The sequence below is a fragment of the Alternaria dauci genome, chromosome 2 (assembly GCF_042100115.1).
Source record: "Alternaria dauci strain A2016 chromosome 2, whole genome shotgun sequence".
NCBI classification, from domain to species: domain Eukaryota; kingdom Fungi; phylum Ascomycota; class Dothideomycetes; order Pleosporales; family Pleosporaceae; genus Alternaria; species Alternaria dauci.
The window spans coordinates 4,737,237-4,750,088 of NC_091273.1; the positions used below are offsets into that span (position 1 = coordinate 4,737,237).

Here is a 12,852-nt window from a genome sequence, read left to right on the forward strand (position 1 = left end):
GACGTGGTTCCGCGTACATTCATGTGTAATCTTGAGTGATGTTTACATTCATGACTTCACAGAGACCAGTTTTTCATCTTACATCTGATGTCAATTTTACTATCTATCTACGAAAGCTTTAAGAGTTTTCAGATGCTCGTTGCACGGCCGTTATCGGACTAAGCAATCTATGCGGCCTCGATCTTCTTGCGGAGGATATCCTTGAGGGTGATGGCATCAGCAGCGAATTTCGAGATACCCTCACGGAGCTTCTCGACGGCCATCTGGTCCTCGTTGAAGTAGAAGCGGAACTCGGCCTCGTCGTTGATGTAGCTCTTCTTCTCAATGTCGAGCTTGCTGGCATCCTCGGCGATGAGCTTCTTGGGGACCTCGTCTTGTGAGTTGTAAAGCTCCTCAAGTAGGTTGGGCTAGGTTCGTTAGTTAAGTGTGCAAGACAAGAATCCGTGGGCGAAACTTACAGCAATGGTCAGGTAGTCGCAACCGGCAAGCTCGGTAACCTCGCCGACGCTGCGGAAAGAGGCGCCCATGACAATGGTCTTGTAGCCGTGCTTCTTGTAGTAGTTGAAGATTTGCTGGACGGACTTGACACCAGGGTCCTCCTCCTTCTTGAACTCCCTCTTGTGGGCGGCCTTGTACCAGTCAAGGATACGGCCAACGAAGGGAGAGATGAGGTAGGCACCGGCCTCAGCAGCAGCAATGGCCTGGACTTGTGAGAACATGAGGGTCAAGTTGCAGTTGATGCCGTGCTTGGACTGCAGGATCTCAGCAGCCTTGATGCCCTCCCATGTGGATGCGAGCTTGATGAGAACGCGCTCCTTGTCGATGCCGATCTCCTTGTAGAGATCGATGATGTGCAGCGCCTTGTTTACAGACTGCTCTGTGGAGAAGGAGAAGCGCGCATCAACTTCTGTTGAGACCTTGCCGGGGACAATCTGGAGGATTTCCTTGCCAAACTGTACCAGCAGGTTGTCAAGTGTGGTGTCGACCTGGTTCTCGAGGTCTGTGCCGTTCTTCTTGCCGTATGCAACGGCTGCGTCGATGAGTTTCTCGTACTCGGGCTTCTTGGACGCGGCGAGAATCAACGAGGGGTTGGTGGTCGCATCCTGGGGCTGGTACTTCTTGATGGTAGCGAAGTCGCCAGAGTCGGCGACGACGGTCTACAGGGCGAATTGGTCAGATGTGGTTCTTCCGCGCGCGCTTGGTGTTGCGCCTGGGAGAATACTTACGGTGCCAGTGGCCTTGAGCTGGTCGAGGGAGCTAGGCATTGTGGGTGGGTATATGTGTGTATATGGGGAGGATGGAAAGGGGAATGCAAGTGGCTATGTGTGCACTTGAAGTTACAGGTGATGAGAGTGTTTTATCAAGTGGTATGAGGTTGGAGAGTTAAAAGTGTCTGTTGGGACAGCTGCAGCGGTGGGGCGCCTTCATACGTAGCGCCCCTCATCTTCCAGGCCCCTCCATGGAAAAACAGCGTCACACTGGGTCACCAAGTGGCAATCACGGCAGAAGGCGCTCGCTCAGTCAGCCCTCTCTCCCCATCTGGTAATGGCTAGCGACGGAAATTTTGGCGCATCGGAGCACTGTCGTCCGAAGCATCCACGTGCAGTCGTGCATGACCAAGAAGTTTGTTTGTTGTGAGTTCTGGCCAGCATCCTACAGTACACCGGAGCAAAGGAGTTCACTGCTATCGTGTGTTCTTAGCCGCGGCCTGCACGTTTGCGCGAATACCTCCAGGGCAGGTTCGGCCAAAAGTCCGATCCGGAGAAATTCATCCTCATCTTCAGACTTCCGTGCTCGAGTCATGTTGGACCTATCACGATCACGATGTTCTTGGTAGCATGCTGTGCATGAAGCAGTTTCTTCATGCTACGATAACAGTTGAGCATTACAGCTTCGACTTGCCAATGCCTCCACCCCATCCATCTTGCTGCAGCCATCCGTACACCTCGCTGTACTGCTCTTGAAGATTACTAACTGTATGCCCTGCTCCACTTGGCCCCGGATCATTCTGTGTCACCAGCTGTCAGCACATATATACAGTTCAGTATGGTCAGTGAATACATACGAATGCCTCGACTAGCCTGGTTTGCTTCGCGCCCACCTCAAGGATTTTACCTCCGCCAAGCTCACTTTCTTCCAACAATCTCAACATGGCTTCGGCCACTTCCTCCGGCGTTGCCCACGCGTCTTTGGTCTCGTCGATGAACGTCATCTTTTCTGGATGTTCGGTCCACAGTGGTGTCTTGATGACGCCTGGTGCCACGCCGTTGACGCGAATTCCCATTTCTGCCTCGAGCGTACCCAAGGAGCGTACAAAGCCGTTCATGGCGTGCTTGGCGGCCGTGTAGATGGGTGCATGCAGATTGGGGCTTTGGCCGGCAATGCTGGAGATGATGATGACTCTCTTTGGATTCTGCGCACTCACTTTCTCTACGCCAGGAGGTGGATTGAGAAAATGAGAGATGGCGAGCTGTGTTGTGCGGATAGGGTGGGTGATGTTGATGTCGATACTTGCATATCGTCCTCCGTCGACCTGGTCTATACTTGCGCCACCGGCGGTGCCTGGGGGATGCCAGAAATTACTCCAGTGAGGTTCGTAGACGCCTGCTCCTGGACACACGATATCAATCTTTCCAAATTCTTGGACGCCAACCTCAAACATGCGATTCAATTGCGGCCAATCCGTCACATCGGTCTTTTGAAAGATAGCTTGGGGTTTCTCCTGCTCTTTGGTACTGTATTCTTGAACCAACTTCTCTGCTTCCGGGCGAAGTGAAAGGTCGGCAATGAGGACGGAGCAGCCATGGCTGAGAAGCAACGCTGCAAGAGAGAAGTTGATACCTGAACCAGCGCCAGTGATTATGGCGCTTTTCCCTTTGACACTAAACGCCTGGCCATCTTTCGTCTCATTGACCAAGCCCGGTTGTCTTGCTGCCATGGTTTTCTTGAATCCTGCTCTTGACTTTGCTCAATTAGAGAATCACAGTAGGACAATCGTTGAGTAGCCGCCACAGCACATTTATATATGCTACGATGCAAGTACACGATGTCCTAGATTCACGCGTCTAGCCAGAACGGAATACCTCATTGGGTAATAGGAGGGGTAGCCGTGGGGTAGCTCGCTCCGAACACTCCAGCAAGCGGGGAAAGCTTGCCGAGCTCCAACCATACATCACCACCAAGTTCGTATACGTTTAGTTGCATCTTGTATACGCGGTCGTTTGAAAGATGCTTTTCGTATTACACAATGATTGGTATGGCGGAAAACTCGGCGAATGTGTTTCATGTGTTGCTGGTACGAGTTTTAGAATACGAGTGTTTTTTGTATTGTTGTGACTCGCCAGATCCCAAGTCATCGTGCTGACGAGAAGAAGCAACAAGCGTCTAGAGAGTACGCTGTTGCACTATGCTAGACTAGATTCTGTTTCCTTACTACTCAAAATAGGATTATGTACATGTCACTCAGCCCGACAGCATCAAGTCTGTCGTCTTTGGGATATCAATGTGTATATCAAGCACCACCTAACGCCGTATGCGCCAAGGGTGAAAATGCTAATTCCGTTTCCTCAGCTCACTGCGCTCCTGTCCGTCGGTTCCAGTGGTTCTCGGGAGCGGCTCTCCATTGCCCGTGCCCGAGACGTGACTCAATCGAATCAGCTCGTCCATCATGGCATCTCTTGTCTTCTTAACCAGGCCATCTACGTGCTCTGCTGTCAACCCCTTGGTTTGGATCGGCGGCAAGACGGTAATATCTATCACGCCTGGGGAGACCCTCTTGCCCTTGACGTCCAGAACGTGGTAGTAGTTGCCACAGACGACGGGCACAATGGGGACTTGTGCTTGTACGGCCAGATGGAATGCGCCCTTCTTGAAGGGTAGGAGATCAGGTTTGGTTGCATATGATCGCGTGCCTTCGGGGAAGATGAAGACGTTCTGGCGCGTTGTTCTCATCGTGTGGGCGGCCGTGTCGAAGGCAGCGCGAGACGAGGTGCGGTTTGCGCGGTCGATGAAGACGGTTTTGGAGAGCGCCATGAACCAGCCTAGCAATGGTACATATTTGAGCGACTTCTTGGCCGTGACCGAGGTGTATTTTGGGAACATGCAGCCGAGCATGAGGACGTCGAGTTCGCTACCAGCAATGTCAGCACCGCACTCGAAATTTGGCCTGGCAAGAGAGCCTTGGAAAAACCCACGTCTGATGATTGCCCACGAATACTGCCGGACGATCCCTGAGGGCGTCTTCTCCACTAAAGCCTCCTTCTTTCTTCATACTCCCAGTCACTCGGAACGTGACGCCTGTGGCCAGCCACATGCACCACTTGAACGCCCGCCCAACCGTCCATTGAATGAGTCCACCATAACCAATCAGGCGCAGGGGTAAAGCCACAAGTGTGCCATACAGGGCGCAGCTCAACATGAGGGTGAAGGAGCTTATTGCGAAGGCGTAGTAGGATAGCAGCTGGGCGGGCTTCGCGGGCAGCACGAGTGAGAGCAGGCGCATGGCCATGACAAGCACGGCGGGCATGGCGAGGTAGAGGAGCCAGCCCATGGCGAAGCCTCTTGTCTGGGGGAGAAAAAGGAGGCGAGGGCGCGCGTATGTGAAGGTGTAGATGTAGGTGCAGTGTAGATAAGTGCAGTTGTGTTCGTGTATGTTAATGCGAATTAAAGGTCGGTGGGGGGACTTTTTCGTCACGCGCCGAGGTTCGCACCTGCCTTGCTAACTCGCTAATTTTGGAGTGTGACACCGCCATGTGCAACCAAACCAACACATGTGCCTATTCATTGACCTCCCGTCTTCTCTGCAGAACCAGCAGAGCTTGCCTGTACTGTCGTAATCCTCCGCTGTCGTAGCCAAGTTGCTACTGTAACGTACGATGCAGTTATGTACATGAGTAGAAGGGGGAGTAGCATCCACCGCCATGCTTCCATGTTCCTGACCTTGCTTTTGATCTGGGCGTGTTGCGCTCTATCGGCTAGGGGAAGATCGAGGATAGCGCTGAACCACGTCTCCGGTGTCCATCTCTGAGCCGGGTAGTTGAGGCCGACCGCATTGAGGGCGATGGGCTCGCGAATGCGCTGGCCAGTCGTCTGGTACGTGATTACGAAGACGAAAATGAAGGCTGACAGGCTGAAAATGGTGCCAACCAACAACAGGGCCGTGAGAGCGGTAAGGCTTCTTGACGTCTGCTTACAACAATCAGCGTGCTGTCCAGATGAATACAAAGAGTTTCATTCGACGTACCTGACCAGCCCTCCTCATCCTCCATGCCGTCAACATGCCAAAGACGCCCAAGAAGAATCCATACACTGCTAGGCCGTTGCTCTCATGCCCTTGGTCCGTCCATAAAGTCTTAGGCTCAACGTTGATTTGGGTGGGATTTCCAGGCCAGTTCACTTGATAAGCGTGCACATGATGCTTCTGGTCCAGTAGCCATGCTACCATGGAACTGATCAAACTGAAGACGGTGATCGAAAGAGCGCAGAGCACCGCGCTGGAGGCGAAAAGCGGCCAATGGATACCCTGTTGTCTTGCCACCGATGCCTGAGGAGTGGACGCTGCGCGGGAAGATCGTTGGAATATGCCCATACTTGTCGAATTGTTTGCTAGAAGTTGGTATGTCGATCAAGAGTAAACGACAAAAACATTTCCCCACGGTTCGTCGTTGGATATTATATGCTTCACATCCGGGGCTGAGCCTCTTCTCCCGTCACGGTGGCACATATTCGGGACTGATCGATGAGATCAGCACTCTTCAAGCTTAGTTGTCGCAGCCTTGACACTTCAGGCAAGCTACTTCTCTCAGCTGTCCTAATATTAGCAGAAACCATGGTACCATCAGCAAGCATGTGGGCATTTTGATGCCTAGACTCCTTACTGTTCAGCTTGGCATGTTTAGAAACTCAATGATTGACGCCAGGGTCACCATGTACGTCAGCCGCATCGAAACGATGGACATGCGCAATTCTGTATAAGATCCTGAAGATTGCCTGTCTTCGAAACAATGGTGAGATGACGCTGGTGCATTGTTTTCTTGTTTCGAAACAGGGCAATCTTCACGAAACCTGGAGGGTTCCGCGGCTACTCTGGGGTTCAAACAACCTTTGATAAAAGCAGGGCTGGGGTCGTTGCGCCTCAGGAAACGCAACGCAGTCGCGCAGTCGCGCGCTCTGAACATCTTTTCGTCCTCGCCCAAGAGAGCTGGAGAGTGGATTAATAGCATGTCATTGGATGCTGGTGAAGACATTGGCCGGGAGATGTCGCACTTCGGGTCGATCCTGCCCGCCAGGAGAGCTAGCCCAACCACCCACATCACCAAGACGCGTCCCCGTACCTTGCATTCCACGACAGGAGCCGACAAACTACAAGCTCGCATTCGCGTTGCAATTTTTCAGACTAAGCGCCAAACTTCACGAGAGCGAAACAGATGCAGGTTGATAACGTAGCTCTGTTCGCGGCCCTCGACGCGACCTCCAGGGCTACGTCACCTCTGGGCAGCGGCTACCCGTCACATATACACACGCCCACGCGCGTGGTCACACACACAGACACAGGGTACAACGCTTCCCGTTCCCTGCCCGAACGATCGTGTTCATAGACACAACAGACTTGTACGCGTGGGACCTGTACCACCACGGATCATCACTGCGCGGCGCATGCCGACAATGCTTCAAATGCGAAAGGGTCGGCAGGCACCATGATCACAAGTTGAGCAGAAGCCATTCAACTTTCCATAATCTTGCTTCATGTCGGCAGCCGTTCGCTTTTGGGTTGAAACCTGGCTACACAGACGTGACAGCCGTTTTCACGACCGATGTGAGTGTGGGCGGCTATTGCACGGCCCACCTACAGCCCTTATGGTGAGCGCAGAGCCAATACCCAAAATCGCCATCAAATACACTTTCAGCCTCTTTACCCAGTCTGTCCTCAATCTTGTAGCAAGGATGCACCGGCAACCAGTCAGGCGTGACTGTAGTAGACCTGCGATTGGATGTCGAACCTCAGTATGAGTACGGCGTAGTTAAAGCGATATGCAAGTTCGGCACATGGAGCTCAACAGCTTGATAGTCCAAGGACGAAGCTTTATATGCTCTATGTCGAGCTGATATTTCGGGTATGTCCAAGTGGTTATTTTCGTTCGCTCTCTATTCTATCATTCGCTTTCTACGATTCTGAGTGTCTGGCTGGTCCGACAAGGTGGATACTCTCTCTATTAATACCAACCCAAAAGCCCTGGATTGCATTCATGCGGCTGCCTCACCGATCTATTAACAGCATTCAACCACTTCCCAGTATCTATACAACTTTTCCATCCAATTACGACAGCTCTCAATCCGCAGACACACCGGGAATTAATTCTGGGACATGCCTCCTCAAGAAAATCGAGGATGGAATTGAGGCTGTCCCGTTCGAGAGGAGCAACGTTCTTTCTGCCCCCATACTCAGTCCAGATCAAGATGAGAAAGAGGTTTTTGTGCCGTCCGGTAACAGGATTGATGCGCATGAAAAGCCTCTGCCCAATCTCCCAAGGAACGTGTGGCATCGGATGTCTCGACGGCAACGCATTCTGGCCCTGCTAGGAATGCAATTCCTGATGCTTCTTACGATTGGGCTGAGTCTTTTGGCTGTCAAAGATCGATCTCCAATCAAGTAATGCTCCAAGGTCCAGTTTTAGGATGCCGCTAACGGCGTATCTACAGTGATCAAGGTGCTGTTGTACACACTGCTGGTGACGGCACCCCAAGTAACGATAACCCCAGCGGTATTCGCCGTGGAATCTTTGCGCTACCCATTCAACTTCCACAACAGCAGAACTCGGCATGTCTGGCAAGCGGCAATCAGATGAACACGTGGAATTGCGCATTCAATTCAACCTTTCAACTCAGTGTACTCCCCGCGCCGGCAGGCAACGAAACTTCAACTATGATAGCGGTAGGATCACCGTCCAACAATACCAGCGTTCGCCATGGCGAAGGCATACCGAACATTCCGCCCTTGGAATTGCTACCGGCTGCCAATGCTGAGCATGAAGATGGATCTACCTATCACTTTCGAACTACCTACGACAAAGTTGTATTGCTGGCCGAGGATGAGCTCTTCGTCGACGGGGAGCTACAAGCACATCCTTCAGGGCTGGGTGATCCGTTCCAGCCTGGGGATAATCTGTGGCAGTGTGTCTTCAACGAAACTCTACTTGAAGGTTTAATATACGTCACTGAAGCGACAAACACTGCGTCGGATATTGCCAACACTAAGACTGTAGGACTTCCGAATTTCCCTTACTCCGTGAGATTGTTCGAAGAATGGACGCCGAGAGGCAAGACCCCTTATTGTCGAAAGATGACTATGAGATCCGACGCCACCCTGGCTCCACTCTCGGAGGAGATAACATTGCGCCTGGAAGACCCTCAGGGTAATGTTGCAGTCTCCATGTCACGATCCACAAAACGTACCGGAGATCGAGAGAAACGAGAAGAGCTGCGCGCAAACCATTGCCAGTGTCAATGGCTGGTTGATGTGTAACTGTATCATACTGTGCAAATTAAAAGCAAGTTCACGACCCTGTTGAAGTCGCAGTGTTTTGCGCTGTCACAGCGTCTCCATCGCACTCTCCACTTGTCTGTACTTTTAGCAGAATTGACCACATCGGGCACGCAATACCAAGAGATGACAAGTTCTTGTGATTTGCAATGGCTGATTCAACTCTGAGCACACGACTTCACTCAGTACCGCTTACCATCCGTGCACGTACACACCATACTTAGTAGATGACCAGAAAGATCCCTAGGTCTTCTAAAATTTACGGAGCCGGCTGCAACCAAAGCACTCCTTAAGCTCCATCGTCACCCAGTCTCCATTCGAGCACGGATCCAGCAACCTATCCTCACTGGTCTGGAAACTGTGTCGTACACCCCATTCCATTCCCAGAATTTCTAACACTGTCAAAATACTCGCGAGCACTCGATCTAGCAATTGAAGGAAAGAAGTGGAATAATGCAATCGCAAGGAACGCCCTTACGTGTTCTGACCCGTATCAAGGTTGAAGATGGCGTTCCACTTGCAGCCAGTCTTGAGATACCACGACGCCAGACTTCCCATGTGGAATCTTCATTTCGAACTCCAGTCAAAGTCAAGTTCGAAGATGTCGAGGAAAATCTAGTGCCAGTAACAGCTACTCCCGAAACGCCGCGACGCTTCCCTTCCTTCTCCGCATTCCAAAATGAGTGGTCCCAATCGCCACTCCGTGTGCCAACTCCGCTTGCTGAGGAGTTTTACCGGTCTATGCTGATCAAAAGAGAGAGCGACGAGTTACTAGGAAGCGAAGATGGCATGTCGCTTCTGTACCATGATTGTGATCGATCGGCTGGCATACATATGAAGAAGCCGCCTACTGAGGCCCCTCATGATTCGCTTTCGCCTTCGCCACAGCCGGTCGTGAAGATCAAGAAGGAAGCAGAACCATTATTTGAACACCAAATCCCCGCAGAAGCGTATAAAGCTGAAACGACATCACCATCCGCCTCCCCCAAAATCCAACACCAAATTCCCTCTGCCACAAACCAATCAAGGCTATACCACGAAGCGCGTTTCGCAGGTCGCAGCACTCCCGCATCGCCACCAACACATCGCCCAGATACCGAGTTCTCATACCTGCTACCCGTCACGCCAACACCGTTCAGCACACCAAATGCCCCCGTCAACCCCTATGATCGCCCAGCACACCTACACTGCGTCCCGGGCTCCTTACTCGAGGGATTGCAACGGCGAACAAGATGGGGTAGACGCGATATCTGGGACAAACAGGACAACAAGGAGAGACGGGTACGCCGAGCAAAGCACGAGAAACGAGACAAGCAGTGGAAAAAGACAGATCAGGATAAGCAGGCGAAGCAAAAAACGCGGATGCCGGTACGAGTACCGCAGTCGCTACCTGCGCGGCTAGCCGAGTACGTCGCTGAGGATGAGCATGAGATTTCTCGCGACGCTTTGGAAGAGGGGGCAGAACTAGAATATAGGAAGACTTGTGCTTGGTATAAAGTCCCCTTTTGCAAATGCTGTGCGTGTGTTATGGTTGTCGGAACGAAGCTTCCGTGTAGCATGTTCATGCCGTCGCTGGCTGTTGTCCCTCGTCCTTGTCGAACCACATCCATGATGCCGACGCGAAAGGGATGGGATAGGAGGAAGGACGGATAGCATCTGCAGAAATGCAGCAAAGAGTGTGACGCTGAGAGAGTGGCAGGTGATGAGTCGCATAGTGCGAGGCGATATGAGTTTTATGCGCCGGGTGGGGTGGTAGGAGTGAATGATTGCCGTGGAGTGGGTTGAAGAAGACCTGCGGTCATCTCGGAGCAAGGTCATTATGATTTCCTCTGCATTGCCATGAATGATTGAAATGCAACGAGGGACCGTAAGCGAGAATGTAAAGTCAGGATTGGGTAGAAAGATGTACGGGTTCTTCTTATGTGAAGATGATGATTTCATTCATTGACGTCAATGTAACGTTACGTACTATGTTGTACCGTTTTGTGCCATCCATATAGCTGTGCATTGTCTACGTGAGAAAAGAAAGAAGATGAAAAAGTTGGAGCAAGAAAGAAGTGAAGACGAGAATGTTTCTTCATCGCCATGAATGCGGCATGCGTATCTAACGCTTAGCCGCTTGAAAGTATTTACAGCAACATAAACTCACTATAATCGCAACGCGAGTCTAACATTTGACCTCATTGGAACTTCAAGGGGCTTTAGAAGGCCAACAAGACAGCTCCTACAACGGCACCGACAAGACCGCTGGCTTTAATGTGGCTTGCGGCACCGGTGAACTCTGCTGGGGGTGCAGTGAAGGTGGCGTTGCCAGACGGCTGGGGTAGGGCACCAGTAGGGGCTGAGGGTACGACGACACCAGGCGCGGACCTAGTGTCGATCTCCAAGCCGGACTCAGTTGGGTAGGGAGGAGACGAAGGTGCTGCAGAAGTGACAATGGGTGTCTGAGCAGTGCTGGCCAATGGCGTCTCTACAACAGATGAAACGACATCAGAAGGGAGAACGGCAGAGTACTCAGTCGAGAAAGTGGCGGGTGGTGCGTCGGTGATAGCAGGAGGGGCGCCGGTGACGGTGACGGTGGCAGTACCGCACTCGCATGGCTCATCTTCGTTGTCGCTACCAGAGGGAGAATCGCCAGAGGGAGATTCAGGGCTGCCCGACTCCTGGGGTACAGCTGCACCACCAGTGGGGTAGTTGAAATCAGACTTGCCGCCAGCGCCGTCAACTGGGACAGGGGTTGCACCTGGCTGCTTGCTCTCGGTGCAGGTAGTGGATGTGTTCGAACCATTGCCAGCCTCGCCAGTAGCAGATGGCGCATCAACACCAGACTCGAGCGGGGCGCCAGTAGCAGTAGCAGTAGCGGACGCCTCGATAGCTACAGAGTTTACAGGAGCACCCTCTGTGTCACCGGCATCGATCACCTTGATAGACTGGAAGTCACCGGTCTTGTCTGTCCACTCGTACTCCTTTCCGGGCGAGTAGTTGATGACCTTGATCGACTTGACTGTCATGGTAAAAGGCGCATCCTCGTAGGTGACGTTGCCACCTGCCCACTGGCGAGTGCCCTCGTCCTTGGAGTCACCACCTGGCCAGTTTCCGAGGCGTACGTTACAAGGCGTCTGCGGGTAGTTCTTGCCGCCGTTGGCATCAGCAAAGTTCAGGGTGCGCGTAGGCACGTCATCAACGATCCAGGTAAGCGATTCAGCAGTCCAGTTGAGAGCGTACTTGTGGAATTCATTTTGGTTGTTGGGAGCATCAGCCTCGATCATACGATCATAGGTAGTAGTGTTGCCCTGGTCCATGTGTTAGTGGAAAAACGAAACCAGTTGACTTGTTTAAATACCTTTCCAAAGTAGTTCTGTTGTACGCGGCTGTCTACACCCCCAATCCATTCCCAATCGACCTCATCCAAGTTGTCAGATTGAAGAACAATGGAAGAGACGATGCCAACGCCAGGAGCTGCCTTCATGACAACCTCAACGTATCCAAAGTGAAGAAAGGCCTCGGATCCGATCGTAGGAGCATCGCCCTTCTTAGCAACAGTGAACTCGGCGCCCTCGGGTACGTAGTTGAGGGTTCCGGCAGTCTGCTTCCAGCCCTTGATAGCGTCCTTGCCAGCAGTGAAGTCGGTCTCCCAGGTCTGAGGCATGGCAGGGTTGTTGGGGCACTTCTTTTCCATGGGGTTGCAATCGGTAAAGGTCTGAGCTGTGGCCAAAGCGGCCAGCACGCTCGCGGTGGTGTAGGTCGAAAAATGCATTTTCGTGAGTCCGGGCGCGTTTGAAAAGTTTGAAAATCAAGTTGCTAAGGCGCAAAAGGGAGGTCTCTGAGCTCGAGAGAATAGTCTTCACAGAAGAGCCTGTTGCTGTGTGATGGGGGAGATTCACGCGCAAAGACACAATGTCAACAATGCGTACGGAGCGGTAGTGATGAAAGAATGTAAAGCTCTGCAAAGAGAGTGTGTGAAAAGGAATGTAATGAATGCGGTCGTCCTGGCGTCCAGACGTCTGACTGAGAGAGTGTGAGGTATAGCAAGGTCGGATAAAGAATGCAAAGCAATACTGCGTGTCAGAGGAGCTCCGACTATTAAAAGTCGCGAGATGGTATGCGAGGGCAATCTCGGTACCCACCAGGGTAAGCACAGCGGCCATGGGATAAGTCCATGCGGCATCAGCAGCCCTTCCATGGTGTCTCCAATTCAGGTGCTGCGCAGACCTGAGTGGTCGTGATGGCTCTCCTGAAGCGTTTCACAAGCCGGCGGGTGGAGACTAGGGTGTATCAGAATAGTCCAGCCGCCTTGCCTGTTATGACGGCGA

The 12,852-nt window shown here is 52.3% G+C and overlaps 4 protein-coding genes across 4 annotated transcripts; all 4 read right to left on the minus strand.

Moving 5' to 3' along the window:
• Positions 1-69: 69 nt before the first annotated feature.
• Positions 70-1,449, minus strand: ACET3X_003600 (uncharacterized protein). Its single transcript, XM_069448893.1, has 3 exons — positions 1,227-1,449; positions 459-1,157; positions 70-407 (listed from the first exon to the last, which is right to left on the minus strand). Exons 1-3 carry the CDS (start codon positions 1,263-1,265, stop codon positions 168-170), a joined length of 978 nt encoding a protein of 325 aa, XP_069310147.1. The 5' UTR covers positions 1,266-1,449; the 3' UTR covers positions 70-167.
• Positions 1,450-1,858: 409 nt separating this feature from the next.
• ACET3X_003601 (uncharacterized protein) lies at positions 1,859-3,010 on the minus strand. Its single transcript, XM_069448894.1, has 2 exons — positions 2,066-3,010; positions 1,859-2,008 (listed from the first exon to the last, which is right to left on the minus strand). Exons 1-2 carry the CDS (start codon positions 2,936-2,938, stop codon positions 1,886-1,888), a joined length of 996 nt encoding a protein of 331 aa, XP_069310148.1. The 5' UTR covers positions 2,939-3,010; the 3' UTR covers positions 1,859-1,885.
• Positions 3,011-3,310: 300 nt separating this feature from the next.
• Positions 3,311-5,654, minus strand: ACET3X_003602 (uncharacterized protein). Its single transcript, XM_069448895.1, has 3 exons — positions 5,243-5,654; positions 4,194-5,184; positions 3,311-4,129 (listed from the first exon to the last, which is right to left on the minus strand). Exons 2-3 carry the CDS (start codon positions 4,547-4,549, stop codon positions 3,553-3,555), a joined length of 933 nt encoding a protein of 310 aa, XP_069310149.1. The 5' UTR covers positions 4,550-5,184; positions 5,243-5,654; the 3' UTR covers positions 3,311-3,552.
• Positions 5,655-10,446: 4,792 nt separating this feature from the next.
• ACET3X_003603 (uncharacterized protein) lies at positions 10,447-12,584 on the minus strand. The gene is made up of 2 exons (XM_069448896.1): positions 11,883-12,584; positions 10,447-11,832 (listed from the first exon to the last, which is right to left on the minus strand). The coding sequence occupies exons 1-2, from the start codon at positions 12,294-12,296 to the stop codon at positions 10,741-10,743; spliced, it is 1,506 nt and encodes a 501-aa protein (XP_069310150.1). The 5' UTR covers positions 12,297-12,584; the 3' UTR covers positions 10,447-10,740.
• Positions 12,585-12,852: the final 268 nt, after the last annotated feature.